Raw genomic sequence first — 25839 nt, 5'->3', positions numbered from 1 at the left:
AAGCCCAGCCAAACAAGCTCAGGCTGGACTTCTCCTTTAATTATTCATGTAAAACCTTTATCCCAAAAGGAAAAAAGCTTGTGAAGTTACTTGCGTGGCTGCAGTGTGAGCTGGAGTTTTACCTCAATTTGTTAGTGTATCTAAATCTGCTAGTACATCTAAGGCTGGCCATACATTATACAATTTTCTTTTTCATTTTCCTTTAGCATTACCTACCAGCTATGTAGTGTAGTGCAAGTGTGTGCCTGATTGCATACAAAATGAAAGTGTTTAGATTTGACCTCATATTATATGGTTTTGATAAATCTAAAGGAAAATTGTACAATAGAATTGTATAATGTATGGTCAGCCTAATTCTCCCCTTCTGTCATACTGGCAATACAGTGCTCTCCAAAGGTGCCCCCTGTGCTCCTTTACCCAGAGTTGTATCCGGGGCTTTGTTTCTCGGAGAATAGGTGCAGGAACACCCTCCATCTGAGTCACCCCTTGTCTCTGCCCCCTACCCACCTCTGACCACTGTCCCTTAATTCCACCCCCTATCCACCTACCAGTACTGCCCCTTTTAGAGAATACAGAACCAAGTATCATTTTGTGGTGCTAAATCATTTGTATGGAACATGTTAATGATAAAAAGAAAAGCAGTAAAATAGATCCCCTGCAGCCAGGAATAGAATCCCAGCAATAGATCCCCACACAGCAATAGACTTCCCCAGCAACAATGGACTCCACCCCAACAACAACAGATTCTCTACAGCAATAGTGAACCACCCACAACAAAATATCACACCCAGTAACAAAATATCCACGCAAGCAACATTAGACCCCCCCCAGCAGCAACAACAGATCTCCCAGCAGCCAGCATCAATAGATCCTCCAGCAGCCAGTAAATATAGACCTCTCCCTCAACAGTAGATCCCTTCCAGCAACATAAGACCCCCCAGCAACAATATATTCCCCATCAGCAACAATAGACCCTCACACAAAATCAGATCCCCACCAGTGATAATAGATCCCCCAGCAGCCAACATCAATAGACCCTCCAGCACACCCCACACCCCATGCTATTACATACATTCAGTGCTGGAGGTGCCAGAACTGCGTTCCCCCACGTTCTCGCTGAAAAAAAAGCCCTGGTTGTATCTCACTAATATGGGAGGTGTGATACTGGCCAGATCACCACATTAAAACATAAGGAAAAAAGCCTAAAGAAATAGAAAATATACCATATATCATGATTGATAAGCTACAATAAAATAGCATATTTTGTTTTGGCTTTAATACCACTTTACAGTTTTACATTTGCTCAAACTATGCTGGGAACCAGAGATGATAGAATGACTTGGGATCCCTGCAAAGCTGAATTCTCTACAGTCACGCATACTTTTTTTTTGCTGAGAAAGCTTTGTAAGATTTTTTATTTTCTTCTTTATTTGTATTTACATCATTTTATTGCAGCATTGGTACAGAACAATACTGCCCATACATTCCTTATGATGCATGGCAGGTGAATGCATTGCAGATAAAGTCATCAAAAGGTCATCCATGTGAACCCTTTTAGTTTGTGGATAAGTGTAAACCTTGACATTTCCATTTGTAAACTGTGAGTCACAGCCAGCATTCCTCCATACAATGGACAGGAGAAGGTGAATGTGACAGGCACCTGCCTCACCTGTGCAGTCATTGTGATCAGAGCACACAGGTGTAGCGATGGGGGATCAGTCAGCACACACAATGACAGGGGATACCAGCAGGAAGGAATGGAGAGATCTGGGAGGTAGAAGTCCTTGTGTTCAGAGCACACAGGTGGAGGGATAATGGAGGGATGGTATAGGGATGGGGGATTGGTCAGCGCCAGGGACGTGCAGTCAGAGGTGGCAGGTAAGGCAGAGCCATGAACATAAGGAAAAAAAACAAAAAAAAAAATGTAACAAAAACAAACAATCAAGCTTCAAGGGTTGTAGCTCAGCGACCTGGGGTCATAGCCCCTATGGTTTCTGAGATACGGGTCTCCTTGCGCAGCCTGTCAGAAGCTACATACAGAGCGGTCAGTTTAAATACAAGCTGGCACACTCTGTTTGCAGCAGACTGGGAGGATGAGCTCACAGTGCCTCTCACTTCTTGTCAGAGACACTGAGCTCAATGGACAGCTTGGAGTCTTGGACCAATGATAAAGCACCATTGACCCCAGCTTTCCAATAACAATGCTGCAGTGGAGTCTCTCCTCTCTCAGCAGTGTCTTAGAAGGGCTTGTGTCTAAAAGACACATGCTCCCTTCCAGCACCCTCTTAACTACAAGGAAAAAAACATGGATTTATGGGTATAAGATTCACCCATAATCCCATGTTTTTCTCACAAGGTTAAGAGGGAGAATGAAAATCTGCTGTTGAAAAGGTACAGTTTTAATGAAACTAAATCATATATTATTATGCTATATGTTATAACATAATCATTTATTATTTATCTATTTACTGTGAAATTACTGGTTTGAAGTTATAACTTCAAACTTTAGTAATTTGCCTGTTAAGCCACCTGCTTGAGTACAGATTTTGAAAATATAGTGAATTAAATAAAAAACAATATATAATAATTATTTGTATATTACTTACTTAATTAACCACTTGCCACTCAGGCCAATTCTGACACCTCTCTCCTACATGTAAAAAGCATAATTTTTTTGCAAGAAAAATTACTCAGAACCCCCAAACATTACATATATATATATATATATTTTAGCAGGCACCTAGGGAATAAAATGGTGGTCATTGCAACTTTTTATGTCACACGGTATTTGCGCAGCAATATTTCAAACGCGTTTTTTTGTGGAAAGAAACATTATATATATATATATGTATATATATATATTTCATTAATAAAAAAAAAACCCACTAAAGTTAGCCAAATTTTTTTTGTATAACGTGAAAGATGTTACGCTGAGTAAATAAATACCTAACATGTCACGCTTTAAAATTGTGCAGACTTGTGGAATGGCGCCAAACTTCAGTACTTAAAAATCTCAAAAGGCGACGTTGTAAATATTTTTACAGGTTACATGTTTAGAGTTACAGAGGAGATCTAGTGCTAGAATTCTTGTTCTCACTCTAACGATCGTGGCGTATGTAACCTGTGTGTATCTGGCTCTGATATTAGCAAGTGCCTCACCAGCCACTGACCTCACCGCATGTCCCTGGTCAGCACACACAATGACAGGGGATACCAGCAGGAAGGAATGGGGAGATCTAGGAGGTAGAAGTCCTTGTGATCAGAGCACACAGGTGGAGGGATGGGGGATTAGTCCGCACACAAAATGACAGGGGATACCAGCAGGAAGGAATAGAGAGATCTGGGAGGTAGAAGTCATTGGAATATAAGCTGATTTCTGGGAAGTGGAGGATGGAAGAGATAAGCCTGGTGGGAGGAGGTGATGGAAGGGGCAGGACACCCTCTGGGAGGAGGGATGAGCACACACACACACACTATTTGTAGCTGGGATCTGCAGCTCTGATCACAGACATCTCCACCAGCACACAATGATGATGATGCCGGGGATCTGCTGCCTTCTGGCTCTGCTGCCCTTCACCATCCAAGCTGCCCCCTCCAGGGATCAGACCCCCACCGACATCCCTACTAACTACAGAGAAGCCCAACATGCAGCCCGACTCGCCCTTCACTTCTTCAACTACCAATCCGGCTCTCCCCATCAGCTGCTTGATGTGACAGATGTCAAAAAAGCCACCCTCATGGTAAGTGACAACAGTAACCTGCAGCAACCAATCAGATTTAATCTGCATCTTGTAGTTACTTCACTTTCTGCACAATTCTCTGTTACTTTCTTCACTTGCTTTCAAAATGTTTCAATCAGATTTCCTAATGATTTTCCTCTCCATGTTTATACACTGATATTATTATTATTATTATTATTATTATTATACAGGATTTATATAGCGCCAACAGTTTGCACAGCGCTTTACAACATTAAGGCAGACAGTACAGTTACAATACAATTCAATACAGGAGGAATTAGGGGGCCCTGGGCATTAGAGCTTACAATCTAGGAACAGTATAAATCACTCTGCTTCCCATAACATGCATACACCTGCTGAGGGGGAACATTGGTTGGTAATAATCAGTATAATGGTGGCCATACACGCTTTTGATTTTTATTTTTTTCCCCACCCGATCAATGTGCAATTTGATAAAATCACTTCCCTTCTGATCAATTTAGACTCAATTTAGTCTCTCTCTCCTCTCTCTCCTCTCTCTCTTTAAAATGGTTGCAGCCAGATTCATTGGAGGGAGACTTCTGCAGCATATTTGACAAGTACAAAATCACTAATATATATATATATATATATATATATATATATATATATATATATATATATATATATATATAATATTATTAAAGTGGTTGGAGGGAAGCTTCAGAATGGCAAAGATGTTTTTTATTACAAATTATGTGAGCAGACTGCAGTTCCTCTTTAAGCTGGTCTTTGTAATTGTATTACATTGTTTTGGTAAAGCTGCCCATAGATGGATTGAAATTTGGCCAGTTCAGCGAGGACAGCCTGAATTTCGAATGGCTGTTCTTGCTCAACAGAAGTTAAACTAACAATCAACTTCTGTCTAATGGAACTGTTGGAAAACTTTTGCAGTCAGCTGATTGGTGTACTCTGACAGTGGAGGAGTCTCCGCTATCAGAATACAATTACTCAGTGGGAAGGAATTCCTCATCCACCTCAAATGTGTGGATAGGATAATCCATTTCTTTTTTTGTTTTCAATCAGCCCCCTGGCCATACACTACTCAATCTGATTATACATTCCTCTTTAAACTAGCCATACACTGTGCAATGTCCTTAACATTTACCAAATGTTTATAATATAAGGACAAATCTAAACAATCCATTGAACTTCAATATATACGGTCAGGCAGGCTCTTGCGCTACATAGTTGATGGCAGATCTAAATGATACAATCACATTGTATCGTGTATGGTCAGCTTGAAATCTACCAGCTATGTAATGTAAGGGCTTGTGATAAACGTGATCAGTTGGTATTAAATAACTCAACACACAGCCATTAATGTCCAAACCGCTAGCAACAAAAGTGAGTACAGTCCTGAGTGAAAATGTCCAAATTGGGCCCAATTAGCCATTTTCCCTCCCTGGTGTCATGTAACTTGAGATATATTATATTTTCGCTGTTTAGAAACATTATGAATTGTTTTGAAAACGCTTGGTGGTACCTGTAATACAGCCATTCTCAACCAGGGTTACTTAGAAACCTAGGGTTCCTCCAGTTGTTACTAGGGGTTCCATGAGCTGTGGTGGATTGACCTCCCCTCTGATGGTGCCTGCATAATTCTAGGGCACTTGGCAGAGCCAGCAGCACAACATTTTATCTCTTTACCTGTTTGTATGGTAAATCACACCAATGTAAGGGACGTGTCTACCAATGACCACTGATATAAAGAACATTCCTCCCACTGACCACCAATGTAAGGGGCATGCCTCCCACTGACCACCAATGTAAGGGGCATGCCTCCCACTGACCACCTATGTAAGGAACATTCCTCCCACTGACCACCAATGTAAGGGGCATTCTTCCCACTGACCACCAATGTAAGGAACATTCCTCCCACTGACCACCAATGTAAGGGGCATTCCTCCCACTGACCACCAATGTAAGGAACATTCCTCCCACTGACCACCAATGTAAGGAACATTCCTCCCACTGACCACCAATGTAAGGCACATTCCTCCCACTGACCACCAATGTAAGGGGCATTCCTCCCATTGACCACCAATGTAAAGGGACATTCTTCCCATTGACAACCAATGTACAGTAAGGGGCGTTCTTCCCACTGACCCCTAATAAATTTTGGTTTTAGTAGAGGTGAGACATAAAGTTATTTCAGGGGTTCCTCTGGGGTATAAAGAGTTAGAAAGCCTGCTGTAATAACTGCTCAAGGGGTCATTTAAATTGGACAACCTACACCAGGGTATACTTGCTAAGCAATAGTTGTTATAACTTTTTACTTCTCAGTAAAGACATGAGTAAAGGGTTAGCTGTTGGTGTCATCCCCCCGCACATGACTGGTCCCTCTGGATGTGCATTGTACATTAGTATTTCCTATGTGCCTGGGTTGTACATGCCCCCTGAAAGGGAACAATGACCCTATTAGCATAAAATAAAAAGCTGTGAATTAATGAAAATCTAGCTGGTTGCTATAGTTTTTATAGCATACTTGAGCGGTTGCCATAACAGGCAATCAATTGTTGTTTTTTTTTTTTTTTTGTTGCACTGGCATTAATTGGGTGGCATGGTTCCATTTAATGAAATTGCGTGCTTTTTTGCATTTGTTTACAAGAAAAGAGCATTTGCTATACAAATGGCGTACTACAATCGGTCCATATGACTTGTGAATCCTGCCAGTGCCTAAAGTTTAGGAGTTAGACATACTAAAGTTGAATACATTTTAGATACCTTTTTATGCGCTCTTTATTGGGAGGGAAAAAAAAGAATACATCTTTCAGTTTAACATTTTGAGCTGAAAAAGTTAGTTTGAGGAAAGAGGACAGTCCGATCTTTTGTACAATAGCAATTTTTTATATCTAATTTGCAACAAAAGTAATAAAATATAGGATATTGCCTTTCAGCACTAGCTAGCACAACTGTAATATCTTGTCCCATTACACAGCTGAGATATATTTTTTTTTTTTTTTTTTTTTTTAAAGGAGACCTCTAAAGGGGAATAATGGAGGCCATTACAGTGACCTTACTATCTACAATATTAAAGTGGTTGTAAACCTCAGACATGAAATATAAACAAAGCATATCCTTCTATAGTGTGTACTTGTTGTAATCTAGAGCACTAAATGTCGTTTCTGTCTGCTGCCTTGTTCCTCTGCCATAAGCATGAATCGCTTCTGACACCAAGAGAAAAATGGTGACAGGGGAGGGAGCTCCAGCTGATTGACAGCCTTATCTCTGTTTCTGTGTGCAGTATGGAGGGGGGGGGGGGGTGTCCCTTCCATCCAATCAGCTCTCAGAGCTCTCCTCACTGATGTAACTTCAGCTCTCCACCTCCTGAGCTGATAGATCCTGTGTAAATGCTGCACTTTGAATGAATGTAGGCTAGACAGATGTAGGAGTATTTGTTTCATCTCTGTGTTTCAACTGAGGCTAGTCATTCATGGGGTATATGTGAGGGTTTACAACCACTTTAACTCCCTGACTTTCATGCTTATCCAATGAATTCAGTAGTTTCTGGGTCTCTGTCTCAGAACAAGTATGCAGATTGGGAGTTTTAGAACTTTCATATTCTGCTTGCCTGTTCTAAAATACTGAAGCCAGGGACAGCCAGGCAAATAGCATTCTTAGGAAGTCTGGGTCAATATTTCTCTTATTACACAATCCCTATTAGTCCTCATGCACAGGGACGTTTTTACAGCTGCTTTTTTGAGCTTTTTTTGCAGCTTAAAAAGGCCTGTCTATGTTAGTCTATGGCTTCATGCCCACCTAGGCGTTTTTGAGCTGCAAGTGGCATAGGCGTTTTTAAGCTGTAAAAAAAACCCAGGACCAGTGGGTTCTGAGAGACATTTTTCAGCTGTAAAAACGCTCTAACGCTGAAAAACGCTCATAAACGTCATTCACCAACGTTTTTTAACGTTTTTGATCCATTGAAAAAAAAAAAAAAAAAACGCTAAACGCTAACGCGGAAAAATGCTCAAATGCTCAAACGCTAAAAAACGCTATTGCAAAAATGCTAAAAAAAGCTGAAAAAAGTTAAAAAAAAATCACTGCAAAGATACTGGCGTTTTCATAACGTTATTTTAACAGCCTGTGTGCATGAGGGCTTATAGTCCTTTTTTAAAGCTACACATGCTCAAACATTTGTTGTGATGATTGAGTATTTAATATAATAGGGCTGTGAGCTCTAATGTGCCTGAAATATCAAAAAAAACATAATGATGGACCACTGTGTGGGAATCAACATTGATTGTTACGTGAGAGTTATGCATGTGTCTCACCACATGTGATGCTAACATAGATAAAAAATAAAAAAAAAAAATACAAAAGGTTGGTGAAATTGAATTAGGTAATACAACTCCTACAGGTATATGCTGGGACTTATGAAGTTGAGAGTGAACTGTGGAATGTTTCCTAAACAGCTAACTACCTCTAACGAATCTTGATTAGATTTACAGGTCCAAACTCTGACTTTGTATATAATCTCTGCCTCAAAAAAAATTCTAAAGTCAGATCCTAGCACACCCCAACAATTCACTAAAAAAGCACTACATAAAAAAACCCCACAAAACTCAACATGTTTCATCCAGTGTCATGAAATAATAAAATGTGCCCAAACACATGTAATAATGGTGGCTGCCATTTTTACCTTTATTTATAATTGCACTTAAGTTAGCATAATGGCGTCATCATGCACTTTAAATTTGTGCGCCTGTGTCATCATGCATGCGTAGACACTGACGTAATGATATCGTCATACTGCAAATGTGCACTGTGTTACTTCACTACCGCAATCAGAAATAGTAACAAGTTGTGCATATTCAACTTGGAATTCCCCTTTAAACATATTCAATTAAAGACCATAGACTGACAGTTTGGCTACATATGGGATCTGAAAATATGATTACTTGGAATTCTTGTCAAGATAAATGTACCTGCTTTATGGATTTATAAAAACTGAAGGAATACATTTGAGCAAACAGTTTTTTCATTTGCTATAGACAACACATAAATAAACATGATTTGCTCCGGGTGTTTTTTTTTTTTTTGTATATCGACAGGTCCAACATGCAGTTTTAGCACTAATAAAATATTCTGTAAAAGTATAATAAAAGAGCACTGCTTCCCTCTATGTAAATGATCCCACACGTCTGCCATCCATTGCGTGGCATGTTTGTTCAGCTCTCTGGCAGTGAACACATGAAATGAGTTAGATAAAGTTACATATTGAACATCTTAAGTAACACATTCACAAATAGAATGTAAAGGTTATTTATTAAAATGTTGTTTAGTCCCTACAGTACAGAAAATTCTTGGGCCCCCCCCCCCCCTCATATTTTTAACACACTGTAAGGAGGCACCAGGCACATCAGACTCCATTTTGTTCTAATCTAAAGGTCACTGTACCAATAACTTTGTTGCTCTGTTTTAGCAAGGACTGGCATGTGTTTCTGCATTGTTATCCCAGTCCCACCAGTCATAGCAAAGTTACGTTTGCCAGTGCTCTTCTCTCTCCTGTTCCAGATAGCAGAATTGCACTTCACTTTGCTTACAAGATCAGGGCAGCGTACACAAGGTCATCATTATCGGAATGTACAAGGCACATTGCAGCCTATCTTTGGGGCCTTGAGTATACTGACACTTTTTTTTTTTTTTTTTCATCCAAAAAAAAAACTGTAGAAAGAAAATATAACCTAATGTAGTTGTGTATTCCTTTAAAAATGAGCTGTATTTTAACATATATCCAGCATAGATAATGGAATTTGTTTTGATATAGGCCTTCTGCCATGCTCTGCACAGCAGCACTCCAACTGGGAAGGGGAAGCAGCACTGCAAGCCAATCAAGCTCTGCTGCCTACACATGTGATATAGGGAAGTAGAATGATCAGTGTCTTGTTTTTTGTTTTTTTTTGTTTTTTTTGTTTTTTTTTCCTAGTTCAATCATGAGGGTGTGGAGAGGACACCACTGTATCCCTGAACTCTAAAAGAGAAAGTGGTGTCACACTCCTGGCTGTAGCATATGGCAGTCATAAATGTGGTCTGGCAGAATTACAAAATGTGGTCTGGCAGATAAAGATATCCCCCCCCCCCCTTTTTTCTCTTTTTTTTTTTTTTTTTCTTTTTTTTCACTTCTTCTGTATTTAGCTGTGTGATTGTTCAGCTTTAATATTCATCATGTCTTCAGACAGAAATAGCAATAAACAGAGATTCCAAAGCTCTTTTCTCCCATCCAAAATATCCCGTATTGTCTATGATTCTTACTATTCTGAGGGGAATACTGTACAGTGGACAGACTTTGACAGGTGGAAAGGAATGCCGGGGGATGACAGTCTTCAGGTGAACAAATTTGAGAGCATTTCCCGCCAGTACTGACACATTTCGGTGCCTGAGCCCTTTCATCAAATGGAGACGGTGCCCTTTTTTGGAAGGCATGGGGGAGGGGGGCCCTCTAACTGTTTGTAGGCTTGCATATGTTGGAAATGCAGCTTGTTTTCATATGCATTTAACTTGTATTTTGAGATCAGTTTGAGAATTATCCACGTTCCTTCAGAGGTGCTTCTGAGATAGTTCAAGCTGTATTCACATTCCTGTTGACTTGTATGGGGAAAGATGCAGTTCTGACTTGTACAAAGACCTGTGTACACAAGCCATAACAGTGCTTCTTGAGATTTGGTTTCTCAGAATGTGACCAAGGGGGTCTCTTTATAATGAACTAACAGTGAGGAAAACTCCTCCATTCTCTCAGGACCAGGACGAGGGGGGGGCAGAAGGGTAATGTGCCCTGGGCACCGTGCTTCTGTACAGGGAGGGCACGATGGGAGCTCCAGCAACTCCCTTCTTCCTGCTTGTCACTGACAGGAGTGGCTGCCATGTCACTCTTGTCAACAGGGCTTTTTTTTTCCTCCAGAGTGAGGGATACTAGTCACCTCTAACTGAACTAGACCTCTAACTGTCAGTCATGGCACTAGCCATGCGCTCACCGCTGTCACTTGTCCTAAAAGCAGAAGCCAGATTCTTTTGCTAGCTTCTGTTTAAGAGTGACAACACACCTCAAGTGAAAGAGCCTCCTTGGTGTAGGAGGAGCAGCTTCCAGGAGGCTGGGCTGTCCTGCTGCAGAGCTCCTGTAATAGTGTAGGACTGGGTAAGTAGCGGGCGGTGGGTTGAAGAGCTCTCTACTGAATTGAGGAAGCTTTGTATTTCTTGGAGGGGTTCTATATTGAGAGGAGAATGAGTAATGATGAGCTCAGGTGGGTTCAGAAACAAGTCTGAACCCACCTGAGCTATCCAGCCAGGAAGCTGTCAAAGCCAACACCCAATCATAGGCTGCAGAGGCAGTCCCCATCCCGCAGCCGCATGTATGCACAGGATGTGTACATGTGCGGCTGCAGGGCGGAGAATGCCTCTACTACGTTTGACTATCTTTGACAGCTTCCTGGTTGGATAATTCAGGCAGGTTCAGACTCGTGTCTAAACATGCCTGAGCTCATCCCTGGAGATGATGAGCTTTGCAGTGGGGGGGGGGGGGTTGATGGATGAGCCCTGTACTAGGCAGGTGGGGGTGGGGGAGGAGCTTTTGTAGTGGTGGTCCTTCCAGTGACATCACCGATGCAAGGTAATAATTACCTTTCAGTGACACCAGCAACTGAGGGACATTTTTTCATCCCAGTCACACCAGCAACTTGGGGGCATGTTTTTCATCCCAGTCACACCAGTAACCTGGGGACATTTTTTTTTTTTTCCTCCCAGCCACACCAGCAACTCGGGGACATTTTTTCATTTCAATGACACCCCTGATGGAGGGATATTTTTTCCTTTCAGTGACATCAAACCCAAGGACATTTTTTCCTTCACAGTCTTAGGCCCATATTTGTGTGCTGATCTTAAACTTATCAGTTCGCTGCAGTGTACCACAAACATCAGTACTATTTCATCGCATGCCACAAACATTTTGCCACAAGCTGCTCTACACACCGACCCCTTCCCTTTGGTGTGTCTGATCGGCGGGTGGTGGCATTTTGGAGGGGGGGGGGGCACTGGATGACCTTGTCCCAGCACTGCACTCTATGTGGGCCTAGTGAAACTCCACAGAGGGTTTACCGTGTGCTTGTTTGCACCCAGAGGAGAACCCCCATAATGCTGACTCACAAGAGCAGATGATTGCTGGGATATCAAGTTGTCTTTGTGTCGGATCTCTCCATGCTGAATGATCTCACTGGACTGCAGCAAAGTCTTTGTGATATATGTTAGTGTAGCCAAGTCATGGGTCCTTGAGGCCTAATAATGACCTGCAGGTTTAGGGACAGCTGACATCCTTCTGTGTAGAGTGGGCTACAAGGCATGGTGGGTGTAATGCAAAGTAGATTGATGGGATCCAGACACTTCTTGACTGCAAAGAGATTTATTGTCTCTTAAACAGAAATGTGGGAGAGAGGGTTGGGCCAGGACACCCTTAAGTAGATGCAATGTTTATTGACAGACTCTGAGATTTCTCTAGGTAGACAGCCATGCAGGGAAAAGTATCTAGCCAGACCCCACATCTGCATGAGTAGGAACGCTGTCTCCTATGGCAACAGTTTCTAACAAAGGTTGCAATGAACTTTCACTTCTTCTACAATCTCCTATTGTAGAACTTCACTTCCACTGAGCCCTCAGTCTTTCACTAGACTAATGCTGCGTACACACGACCGGATTTTCCGTCAGAGTAGACTCTGACGGTCTTTCCGACGGAGTTTCACTGAAACGGACTTGCCTACACACAATCACACCAAAGTCAGTTCGTTTAGAACGCGATGACGTACGACGGGACTAGAAAAAGGAAGTTCAATAGCCAGTAACCATTAGCTGCCCTTCTGTCGTTTTTGGTCTGTTGGACTAGCATACAGACTAACGGTTTTCCTGATAGGAATTGAGTCAGTCAGAAAGATTTGAAACATCTTCTATTTCTAGGTCAGTCAGAATTTTAGAAAGAAAAAGTCTGATGAAGCCCACACATGATCAGAATGTCTGGAATGATTCTGTCGGACCTTTTCTGCCGGAAAGTCCGGTCATGTGTACGCGGCATTACTGATCCACTGCATCCCCTGAGTTCTTCCAATTTCGCACTGAGTATCGTCCTCAAGCGTCACCTCCGCTTCACTGCTTGGTCCCTGGCTTGGCAATCAGATACTTCTCAAGCTTCACCTTTGCTGACACATTAGGTCCCTGGCTTGGCACTCCACAAGCATCGCCCCTGCTGTCCCGCTGGGTCCCTGACTTGGCACTTGCTGAAGTTTTCCCACTTCTTCACTGGCCTCAGCTTACCCACAGTGGTCTCCAGTGGCGAGGTGAATGGTCCCTTAGTGGCAACAGCTTTCTCTCTCCCTCAGACCACGACTGGTTCCCTTGCCTGGCGGAACCGTTAGTTCTGGTTGGACTGCAAGCCGCAGTCCCAACCCTACGCTGCTCTCTTGCTTCTGGATAGACAGCCTAGCAGCCAGATATCCCTGGGATAGGCCCAAGGCTTATAGCCTAGAGCCCATGGTATTACAATACACATCCACCTAGACAGCCATCCAGGTGGTACAGAACCAAGATCACCTGACTCCACCCAAATAAATAGGCTCTCCCAGCAGCAGCCAAGGGACCCAAGAAAATCCCTGCCCATTGGCTGAGACACCCCATTCATTCCTAATCTGTCCTTGCAATGCCCTTTTCTTATCTAATGCCACCAGACACCCAGCCTTCTAGTGACAGAAGAGAGAAGTGCAGCAATTCCAGAATCCGGGTGAAATCAATTGCCCTCCTATCAATTAGCCAAGGCAACTATCACTTGGCAAATAAATTTGAGAGCAACCCTGCCTAAACATCATGGTGCTACATCAGATTGTCATTTCTAAATATTATATAGAACAGTGTTAGTTTGTCCTTCGTTCTCAGAATAGAGGAAGCATCAGCCATTGCTTATTGTCTTATGTACCCTGCAGTTTCATTGCAGCGTTAATGTTGGCACTAGTGCAGTACCATCTGTCACTGGTTATAATTGTCCGCCAACAAGTTAAATGTGAGAGGCAACCTACAGTAAAAAGATCTGTGGCCAATTTGTTTGTTGTAGAGATTAAAAGAGGTATTCATAATTGTAGCAGTGTTTGAACATATAGCTTAACTACCTGATAGATTTTATAAAGTACACCCCTCACATTTTTGTAAATATTTTATTATCTTTTCATGTGACAGCACTGAAGAAATGACACTTTTCTACAATGTAAAGTAGTGAGTGTACAGCTTGCATAACAGTGTAAACACATGCTGCATCAAATTGGTCTGCATGGCTGTCGTCCCATAAGGAAGCCTCTTTTAAATATGATACACAAGCCTGCAAACAGTTTGTTGAAGACAAGCAAACTAAGCAAACTAAGGACATGGATTACTGGAACCATGTCCTGTGGTCTGATGAGACCAAGATAAACTTATTTGGTTCAGATGGTGTCAGGCGAGTGTGGCGGCAACCAGGTGAGGAGTACAAAGACAAGTGTATCTTGCCTACAGTCAAGCATGGTGGTGGGAGTGTCATAGTCAGGGCCTGCATGAGTGCTGCCGGAACTGGGGAGCTACAGTTCATTGAGGGAACCAAGAATGCCAACATGTACTGTGACTTACTGAAGCAGAGCATGATCCCCCTCCATTCGGAGACTGGGCCACAGGGCAGTATTCCAACATAACGACCCCAAACACACCTTCAAGATGACCACTGCCTTGCTAAAGAAGCTGAGAGTAAAGATGATGGACTGGCCAAGCATGTCTCCAGACCTAAACCCTATTGAGCATCTGTGGGGCATCCTCAAATGGAAGGTGGAGGAGTGCAAGGTCTCTAACATCCACCAGCTCTGTGATGTCGCCATGGAAGAGTGCAAGAGGACTCCAGTAGCAATCTGTGACGCTCTGGTGAACTTCATGCCCTAGAGGGTTAAGGCAGTGCTGGAAAATAATGGTGGCCACACAAAATGTTGACACTTTGGGCCCAATTTGGACATTTTCACTTAGGGGTGTACTCACTTTTGTTTCCAGCGGTTTGGACATTACTGGCTGTGTGTTGAGTTATTTTGAGGGGACAACAAATTTACACTGTTTTACAAGTTGTACACTCACTGCTTTACATTGTAGCAAAGTGTCATTTCTTCAGTGTTGTCACATGAAAAGAAGATATAATAAAATATTTACAAAAATGTGAGGGGTGTACTCACTTTTGTGAGATTTTATAATATTTTTTTTTCTAGGTTTCATTGGGAAGGTTTCCTTCACTTCCTGTCCTATAGACACAAGAGGAAGTATGAGGATATCTTTCCAGTGTGAGGGGAAAATCCCCTCTTAGACAGTTGTCACAGAAGCAAGTTTTACCTCTATTCTTGTTTTGGTGGCAACAGTTTGGAAGTGGTTTGCTTTTGCTTCCCAAAACTAGATGAGTTTAGTGATAACCAACATGTGACACTGAACACCAGTGTTGTTTTCCAGTCAAATTCTGTTCTTGTTTATCCCTTGTTCATCAGCAATAGGGATGAGCTTCGAGTTCGAGTCGAACTCATGTTCGACTCGAACATTGGCTGTTCGCAAGTTCACCGAACAGCGAACAATTTGGGGTGTTCGCGGCAAATTCGAATGCCGCGGAACACCCTTTAAAAGTCTATGGGAGAAATCAAAAGTGCTAATTTTAAAGGCTAATATGCAAGTTATTGTCATAAAAAGTGTTTGGGGACCTGGATCAATGCAAAAAAAAGTTTTAAAAACGGCCGTTTTTTCAGGAGCAGTGATTTTAATAATGCTTAAAGTCAATCAATAAAAGTGTAATATCCCTTTAAATTTCGTACCTGGGGGGGTGTCTATAGTGTGTCTGTAAAGGGGCGCATGTTTCCTGTGTTTAGAACAGTTTAGACAGCAAAATGACATTTTGAAGGAAAAAACTCATTTAAAACTACCCGCGGCTATTGCATTGCCGACAATACACATAGAAGTTCATTGATAAAAACGGCATGGGAATTCCCCAAAGGGGAACCCCGAACCAAAATTTTAAAAAAAAAATGACGTGGGAGTCCCCCTAAATTCCATACCAGGCCCTTCAGGTCTGGTATGGATATTAAGGGGAACCCCGGCCAAAATTAAAAAAAAAAAATGACGTGGGGTTCCCCCTAAATTCCATACCAGACCCTTCAGGTCTGGTATGGATTTTAAGGGGAACCCCGCGCCAAAAAAAAAAAAAAAAACAGCGTGGGGTCCCCCCAAAAATCCATACCAGACCCTTATCCGAGCACGCAACCTGGCAGGCCGCAGGAAAAGAGGGGGGGACGAGAGTGCGGCCCCCCCTCCCTCCTGAACCGTACCAGGCCACATGCCCTCAACATTGGGAGGGTGCTTTGGGGTAGCCCCCCAAAACACCTTGTCCCCATGTTGATGAGGACAAGGGCCTCATCCCCACAACCCTGGCCGGTGGTTGTGGGGGTCTGCGGGCGGGGGGCTTATCGGAATCTGGAAGCCCCCTTTAACAAGGTGACCCCCAGATCCCGGCCCCCCCCCTGTGTGAAATGGTAAGGGGGTACATAAGTACCCCTACCATTTCACGAAAAAAGTGTCAAAAATGTTAAAAATGACAAGAGACAGTTTTTGACAATTCCTTTATTTAAATGCTTCTTCTTTCTTCTATCTTCCTTCATCTTCTTCTGGTTCTTCCTCCGGCGTTCTCGTCCAGCATCTCCTCCGCGGCGTCTTCTATCTTCTTCTCCTCGGGCCGCTCCGCACCCATGGCATAGGGGGGAGGCTCCCGCTCTTCTCTTCTTCTTTTCTTCTCTTCTGTTCTTCTTCATTTTCTTCTCCGGGCCGCTCCGCAATCCATGCTGGCATGGAGGGAGGCTCCCGCTGTGTGACGGCGCTCCTCGTCTGACAGTTCTTAAATAACCGGGTGGGCGGGGCCACCCGGTGAACCCCGCCCCCCTCTGACGCACGGTGACTTGACGGGACTTCCCTGTGACGTCACGGGGAATGCCACAGGGAAGTCCCGTCAAGTCACCGTGCGTCAGAGGGGGGCGGGGTTCACCGGGTGGCCCCGCCCACCCGGTTATTTAAGAACTGTCAGACGAGGAGCGCCGTCACACAGCGGGAGCCTCCCTCCATGCCAGCATGGATTGCGGAGCGGCCCGGAGAAGAAAATGAAGAAGAACAGAAGAAAAGAAGAAGAGAAGAGCGGGAGCCTCCCCCCTATGCCATGGGTGCGGAGCGGCCCGAGGAGAAGAAGATAGAAGACGCCGCGGAGGAGATGCTGGACGAGAACTCCGGAGGAAGAACCAGAAGAGCCAGAAGAACCAGAAGATGAAGGAAGATAGAAGAAAGAAGAAGCATTTAAATAAAGGAATTGTCAAAAACTGTCTCTTGTCATTATTAACATTTTTGACACTTTTTTTGTGAAATGGTAGGGGTACTTATGTACCCCCTTACCATTTCACACAGGGGGGGGCCGGGATCTGGGGGTCACCTTGTTAAAGGGGGCTTCCAGATTCCGATAAGCCCCCCGCCCGCAGACCCCCACAACCACCGGCCAGGGTTGTGGGGATGAGGCCCTTGTCCTCATCAACATGGGGACAAGGTGTTTTGGGGGGCTACCCCAAAGCACCCTCCCAATGTTGAGGGCATGTGGCCTGCTACGGTTCAGGAGGGAGGGGGGGCCGCACTCTCGTCCCCCCCTCTTTTCCTGCGGCCTGCCAGGTTGCGTGCTCGGATAAGGGTCTGGTATGGATTTTTGGGGGGACCCCACGCCGTTTTTTTTTTTTTTTTTTGGCGCGGGGTTCCCCTTAAAATCCATACCAGACCTGAAGGGTCTGGTATGGAATTTAGGGGGAACCCCACGTCATTTTTTTTTTTTTTAATTTTGGCCGGGGTTCCCCTTTGGGGAATTCCCATGCCGTTTTTATCAATGAACTTCTATGTGTATTGTCGGCAATGCAATAGCCGCGGGTAGTTTTAAATGAGTTTTTTCCTTCAAAATGTCATTTTGCTGTCAGACTGTTCTAAACACAGGAAACATGCGCCCCTTTACAGGCATACTATAGACACCCCCCAGGTACGAAATTTAAAGGGATATTACACTTTTATTGTTTGACTTTAAGCATTATTAAAATCACTGCTCCTGAAAAAACGGCCGTTTTTAAAACTTTTTTTTGCATTGATCCATGTCCCCTGGGGCAGGACCCAGGTCCCCAAACACTTTTTATGACAATAACTTGCATATAAGACTTTAAAATTAGCACTTTTGATTATTCATGTTCGTGTCCCATAGACTTTAACGGTGTTCGCATGTTCGAACGAACTTTTTTCCTGTTCGCATGTTCTGGTGCGAACCGAACAGGGGGGTGTTCGGCTCATCCCTAATCAGCAATACAGATACTGATAAATCCACACAGGCTTTTATGCATACTGATGCTTTGGAGAAAACAGAAATACAAATTAAAGAAATAAAATGAATGGGCCCCTTTGTTAAAAAGCAGCTGTACAAAAATCTACAAAACCCATGATCTCATAAAAGTACTTTGTTTTCATAACTTGGAGATAAAATGGGCCTTCATGTTTGGCAAGCAATGTGGAAAGATTTCGAGATCGGGTTTCAGTAGAAACTACATTTCTTTTTATGGGGGACTAAAATTACAGCATAGTCATTGCAACCATTTACTACTGTTGGTATAAAGCAAATTTACCATGAGACTAATATAATAATATGAATATAAATATATATTTATTGCAGACTTGAATCTGAAAATTCTACCTGTGGAATTGTAATACTGGGCCTTGTGCCAGCATGCAGTTCAGTTCTCATTTACAGCTGAAGTTTAGAAAAAAACATTTTTTGGCCCCACAGTCTTAGTTACCTGTAATGAAGTACATTATGTCCTATGTCATGCAGTCAGCTACATATTACTGTGTGCATAGACTCAACATTATTTAACTATTTTTTTTTTTTTTTTAATTCATTTTTTTGTTTTTCAACCCAATTTAATCTAAAAAAAACCCCCCAAAAAAGCGAATGGCTATAGCTTGCATAGTACGCACTAAATTTAATTTCATACTGAAACCTGCAAAAGTATTGGAACGTCTGCCTTTACACATATGAACTTTCATGACACTCCAGTCTTAGTCCGTAGGGTTCAATATTGAGTTGGCCCAGCCTTTGATATAACCTCCTTCAACTTTTCTGGGAAGGCTGTCCACAAGGTTTAGGAGTGTGTCTATGGGACTGTTTGACTATTCTTCCAGAAGTGCATTTGTGAGGTCAGGCAGGCACTAATGCGGATGAGAAGGCCAGGCTTGCAGTCTTTGCTCTAATTCATCCCATAGGTGTTCTATCATTCATCCATTTCTTTATGGACCTTGTTTGTGCACCGGTGCACAGTCCTGTTTGAACAGGAAGGGGCCAAAATAAAAATTAAAAATAATAAAAACAAATCAAAAAACAAAATAAAACGTTAAAAGTGCATACATTCTGAACAACAGCTGTAAGCAGGGACAGCTCTCCTGCATTCACCTCCAGTCAGGACATATGGTACAGCTGTCCCTGCACCCTTTGTCACTGAGCTCTTTAGGTGATGGCTTAGTTGAAGAAGGGAATTTTTTTAGGTATCTATCAGAAGTCTTTTTAGCACAAGGAGATGACTGGGTTCGATTTTCATCTGGGGAAGACTTGGCTTTGTGTTGAGGTAAGACAGAATGCTTTTTTGGGTTTGGGGCAACCTCCTTGGTTGGCGAGGCTGGCAAGTTGTCAGTTTTCTCCTGACTTAAACTCTTGGTTGTTCCCATGAAGTTGGGGGCATGAAATTGTCCAAAATGTCTTGGTATGCTGAAGCCTTTAGAGTTCCCTTCACTGGAACTAGGGGGGCCAAGCCCAACCCCTGATTCCAACAACCCCACACCATAATTTCCCCACCACTACCACCAAATGATTTGGACTAGTGCACAAAACCAAGTCCATAAAGACATGGATGAGCGAGTTTGGGGTGGAGGAACTTGACTGGCCTGCACAGAGTCCTGACCTCAACCCAATAGAACACATTTGGGATGAATTAGAGTGGAGACTGCGAGCCAGGCCTTTTTGTCCACCATCAGTGCCTAACCTTACAAATGCGCTTCTGGAAGAATGGTCAAACGTTTCCATAGACACACTCCTAAACCTTGTGGACAGCCTTCCTAGAAGAGTTGAAGCTGTTATATCTACAAAGGGTGGGCCAACTCAATATTGAACCCTACGGACTAAGACCGGGATGGCATTAAAGTTCATGTGCGTGCAAAGGCAAGCGTCCCAACACACGCATTATGTGTGCGTGATTTCTGTCATTTAAATACACTGGCCGGTCTCTCACTCAGAAAATGTGGCCCGATACAGTAATACTGAGCATAGAGTCAGTACAATATTCCCGGCTTTTTCTGTAAAATAATACAGATGCCTCCTCTCCACTTTACCACTCTATTTTACATTGCAGTCCAATTAGGCTGCTTACATACTCTCCATCTACTGTATTTACACAGTATGTATAATTATTGTCTCTGAAATATGGCACTTTTTTTTTTTTTTTATTGTAGCCTAAAAACTGCCTAGTCTCTGAAATGTCGGGTTGTGTTTGGTGGTGTGTGGGTGTTTTTGCTTTTTTTTTTTTTTTTTGTGGACTTCTCTGACATTTTACTTAACTTTAAGACCATACGGTGTGGTAGTGGGTAAAATAAAATTACAAGCTGTACTATAAAACTGTTTTGCTCCTGGACAGTTGGCACAAAGTTGAGGGCTTTAGCTTTATTTTTTAACAGTAAACATTCCTATAGCTTTTCAATCTGTTGGGGCTTTTATTTCTACTGGTCAGTTCAGATTTATTACTGCTGAATATACAAAAATTAACTCTTGCAGCCACAACTACCTACAAATTCCCCTGTTCAAGCTGAAATGATTCAGATTGGGGTTCTACTTCTGTATTTAAACCAAGATAAATACAAAAACTAAATGATTTGCACATAAAAAAATATGTGATATCAGAATACAGTGTATGACTCTGTCTGTGAGAATCATACTGTTCCATACTAGTTACAACTTGAACGCATCTTCCAAGCATGTAATATAATTTAATGGTATTTTTCCATGTTGTCCTCAAAGTTGCCTAAAAAGAAAGACCCTTTCCCCTCTGTACAGTATTTGTTTGCATTTGTACTTCTTAGCCCTGCATATGGCCAGAATTGAACAAGATTCCCCCTCCCCTTCCCTTGGACTTCGGTTGGGTTCAGTGCAAAGTTAGCAAACTGCAAGCAAGATTTGCATACTTATTCCCTAGCTGAACACAGGCAGATTCACTCGTTCCTGCTCTTGGTTTATAGTGGGGAAAATTTCTTTCCCCACTGTAAGTGTTTTTGTATCCTTTACAGTGACATTCAGCATTACATATTGCAAGAGATTTCCTTTGACTTTCTCCCTAAGCTCTCCTATGGCTGAATAGGCATACTTCCCCTACTTTTATATAGAGTTAAAAATGCCTCTGATGATATCCATTCGGATGAAACATGTCAGGCTGGCTATGAGACACAAGCACACTGAATGCTGCGGCTGTTTTGTTTTATGATCATTCTCTTTGACTGTACATGTAAGTTGCTACAATAAATCATTTCAAAAGTGAGATGGGCTTCACTATATGCTGCTTTATTTCCATTTGGTGATATTCCCTTAATTGGATGAGACTCCCACTGAATGCTAGAAGTTTACTGCTTTGTTGCTGCCTGGGACAAGTGAATGGATGCAAGCTTTGCGGTGTATTTTAACCATCTACTTACTGGTGGTTGACGAGTTCAGATGTGATCCCTTGGGAAGTTATTAATCAATGCCTAATACTTGCTGATATCTTGTAAGCACATTTGCGTCTCACGTGGTTTGGTGTGCTTCCCTATACACACTGAAAACTGGTGAAGGGATTATCATCTTTTCCTATTTTAATACTTCAGACTGTTGCTTTTTATTAGTGCCACACGTGGACTTTTTTATTTGCTTATCAACAAATAGTGTTGGCTGCTTTCCTCTTCCAATAATAGTACATTAAGTAGCGCAGATACCTACCTGTTTTTGTTTTACCAAGAGTTAAAAACTGCATGGCAAAATATATAAGCTATTTATATAAGGAGGGGGGGACTTCTAAAGAGATGTTTGTGAGTCCCATTACGTTTCCTGGTGTCCCCTCCAACAATCTACAGCTAAATCAAGTTTAATAAGTTAACTTGGTACCCTGCAAATACTGTTCCAAGATGTTCCTTGTGAACATTTCTTCTCCCAGGATACTTATTATACTCCCTCCGTAGAAACTGGGATACTGTACCAAAGTTAACAAATGTTGACTAAATTAGAAACTTCATTGTGCTCCTTTTTAGCAAAGAACTCCATTCTAACAAAAGAGGTTATTTGTTTAAAACAAGGAGCCCCTGAAATCACTAGGTAAAATAGCCTAAAGTGGACCTCTAGCCAAAGAGTCTTTCTATTAAAAAGTTTAGAGTATAACTAAAGGTGGACAAATATCAAACTGTGCCTTGTGAGCTGCTATGATTACAAAACAAAAGACAACAAAAACCACATAAAAGCAGCTTCCACCTTATTACACTCTCATACAGTGCCTTGAAAAGGTATTCATACCCCTTGAAATTTTTCACATTTTGTCATGTTGCAACCAAAAACATAAATGTATTTTATGTGATAGACCAACACAAAGTGGCACATAATTGTGAAGTGGAAGGCAAATGATAAATGGGTCTTCAACATTTTTTACAAATATCTGAAAAATGTGGCGTGCATTTGTATTCAGCTCCCCCAATACTTTGTAGAACCACCTTTTGCTGAAATTACAGCTTCAAGTCTTTTTGGGGATGTCTCTACCAGCTTTGCACATCTAGAGAGTAAAATGTTTGCCTATTCTTTGCAAAATCTTCAAAAGTTCTGCCAGATTGGATGGAGAGCGTCTGTGAACCGCAATTTTCAAGTCTTGCCACAGATTCTCAATTGGATTTAGGTCTGGACTTTGACTGGGCCATTCTAACACCTGAATATGCTTTGATCTAAAACATTTCATTGTAGCTCTGGCTGTATGCTTAGGGTCGTTGTCCAGCTGGCATGTAAACCTCTGCCCCAGTCTCAAGTCTTTTACAGACTCTAACAGGTTTTCTTCAACGATTGCCCTGTATTTGGCTCCATCCATCATCCCATCAACTCTGACCAGCTTCCCTGTCCCTGCTGAAGAAAAGCATCTCCCCAACATGATGCTGCCACCACCATGTTTCACGGTGGGGATGGAGTTTTCAGGGTGATGTGCAGTGTTAGTTTTCTGCCACACATTGAGCTTTTTGGTCTAAAAGCAAAGGGCTATTTTGGTCTCATCTGACCAGGGCACCTTCTTCCACATGTTTGCTGTGTCCCCCCACATGGCTTCTCACAAACTGAAAACAGGACTTCTTATGGCTTTCTTTCAACAATAGCTTTCTTCTTGCCACTCTTCCATAAAGGCCAGATTTGTAGAGTGCATCACTAATAGTTGTCCCGTGGACAGATTCTCCCACTTGAGCGGTGGATCTCTGCAGCTCCTCCAGAGTTACCATGGGCCTCTTGGCTGCTTCTCTGATTAATGCTCTACTTTCCCGGCTTGTCGGTTTAGGTGGACGGCCATGTCTTGGTAGGTTTGCAGTTGTGCCATACTCTTTACATTTTCAGATGATGGATTGAACAGTGCTCCATTGGGATATATATATATATATATATATATATATATATATATATATATATATATATATATATTTTTTTTTTATTTATTTATTATATATATATATATATATATATATATATATATATATATATAATTTTTTTTTTTTTTTTTATAACCTAACCCTGCTTTAAACTTCTCAACAACTTTATCACTGACCTGTCTGTTGTGTTACTTGGCCTTCATGATGCTGTTTGTTCACTAAGGTTCTCTAACAAACCTCTGTGGGCTTCACAGAACCGCTGTATTTATGAGATTAAATTGCACACCGGTGGACTCTATTTACTAATTGGGTGACTTCTGAAGGCAATTGGTTCCACTAGATTTTAGTTTCAGAGTAAAGAGGGCTTAATATGAATGCATGCTACACTTTTCAGATATTTATTTGCCAAAAAAATTTGAAAACCATTTATCATTTTCCTTCCATTTCACAAATGTGTGCCACTTTGTGTTGGTCTATCACATAAAATACAATTACGTTCTTGGTTGTAACATGACAAAAAATGTGAAACAATTTAAGGGGTATGAATACCTTTTCAAGGCACTGTATGTAAGTGTTTATAAAACTGTGTAGTGCTTTTTACATACACTTATATACTGTATTCAATATACTTTCTTAATACCACACTATAATCAGTACGTAATTAAATTCAAACGAATCACAAAGCTATATATGCAAAATTATAATAAAGTCTTTCCAAAAATGATTGTGTTGTGCTTCTCTTTCACCAGTCATGCTCCTTTTTACTGTGTAACCACCACCACTGGATTCCATGACCTTACATACTATGTAAGGTCATACAAAGCTTGTGTCCCAAAAGATAAAGACAAATGCCTTCAATTATACTTTAAATCTTGATAAGTTTACAATATTTATACATCCTCAGCCATCTCCAGTTTACAAAAAAAAAAAAGGTTTGCCTTTTAGTTATTTTAGATACACTTAATATAATCAATATACTTTCTTAATACCACACCGTGATTAGTGCCTAAATAGATCTAAACAAACCACAAAACTATATATATGCAAAATTATAATAAAAAGGTCTCTCCTACAAGGCTTGTGTCCCCCTCAGTGGGCATATATTGTCTCCATGGCCTCATTGGTGACTCTCCCTGGTGGTAATGCCTCCTCCTATGCACTGGTTGTAAACCAATATCGCCACAGTACCGAAATTATCAGGTGATGATATTGGTTTACAGGTGGTTTTTTTTTTTTTTTTTTTTTTTTTTTTTAATGGAGTGGAGGGGAATTAGGACATCTGTCAGGTTTTAATTGCTGCCTGTGTCCATTATTCACCATCTCTATTTATCTGGGTTACTGTTCTTACCGAGAGTAAATGTAAAAGAAAATCCCAAATTTTGGGTTGTCACCAGAACAGTAAAAGAGGGGAAAATCATCCAATGGGTGCACTAGTTCTGGTGACCCTCGTGACAACCAGGGATTCTCTCAAGGATACAAGGATATCCAGAGAACATGTACAATAGGGAGAGCAGTGAAGTTAGAACAATTTGCATATAGATAAATACTTTGTAACATTTAGCATGACAATGACTATTATCCATCATGTTATCCATGTCAAGAAATTGCCTGGAAACAGGAGCTCTGCTGATACAACACAAAGGGTCGCCTATAGGCATGAAAAACCAACTGTTTTGAAATGGTGTGGGTGTGTGTTTGTTGTTTGTTTTTTTTTTTTTTTTAATGATTATAAGACCACAAGTTACAAGATTTAAGAAAAAAGGGGGGGGGGGGGTGGATGGGTAGGGGAGCACTCTTTTAACCCTCTACCCGAGGGGGGTCTGCCATCAGTAAGTCTTTGTATGTTGGAGGAAATTGGAAGTCCAGTAAAACTTTGGAGTCCAATAAAACCATGTCTTTTGAAAGCATTCTTGTTTTTTTGCATAGACATGGTGAAGTCTTCTATAGCATGTATTTTGTTAACTGCATTGATCCATTGAGGTTCTTCCAATGTTTTCAATTGGAAGGGATACAAGAGATGGCAGTGCTTAGGAGGTGGATTACTAGATTTAGAGTATTGAGATGGAGGAGGCATGCTGCAGGATTTTCCAGAGATAAGCCTTTGAGGTCCAAGATAGGAGATGTTGACTCGCTCACTTTCAGGGGATTTCCTTTTACTTCCTGTTCAGCTATGGGACAGGAAGTGAAGAGAAAAATTTTAAGAATGAAGCATAGGTAGCAACAAAAAAAAAACTGACAGGCGTTATAACCTTCCCTTACTCTATCCAAAATGACTTTATTTGTACTTTTAAATCTCTAACAGGTTTTTATTGGCAGAATTAAG

At 41.7% G+C, this 25839-nt stretch overlaps 1 protein-coding gene across 1 annotated transcript in view; it reads left to right on the top strand.

Moving 5' to 3' along the window:
• The first annotated feature begins 3418 nt into the window (after positions 1-3418).
• LOC141139713 (retinoic acid receptor responder protein 1-like) overlaps positions 3419-25839 on the top strand; it is a 48125-nt gene continuing 25704 nt past the window's right edge. The window contains exon 1 of the mRNA XM_073626101.1: positions 3419-3740. Coding sequence (XP_073482202.1) covers positions 3528-3740 — 213 coding nt within the window. The 5' untranslated portion in view covers positions 3419-3527. The remainder of the gene's footprint in view (positions 3741-25839) is intronic.

Source organism: Aquarana catesbeiana, linkage group LG04 (genome assembly GCF_042186555.1).
Source record: "Aquarana catesbeiana isolate 2022-GZ linkage group LG04, ASM4218655v1, whole genome shotgun sequence".
Lineage (NCBI taxonomy): Eukaryota > Metazoa > Chordata > Amphibia > Anura > Ranidae > Aquarana > Aquarana catesbeiana.
This window is presented reverse-complemented; position numbering and strand designations above follow the sequence as displayed.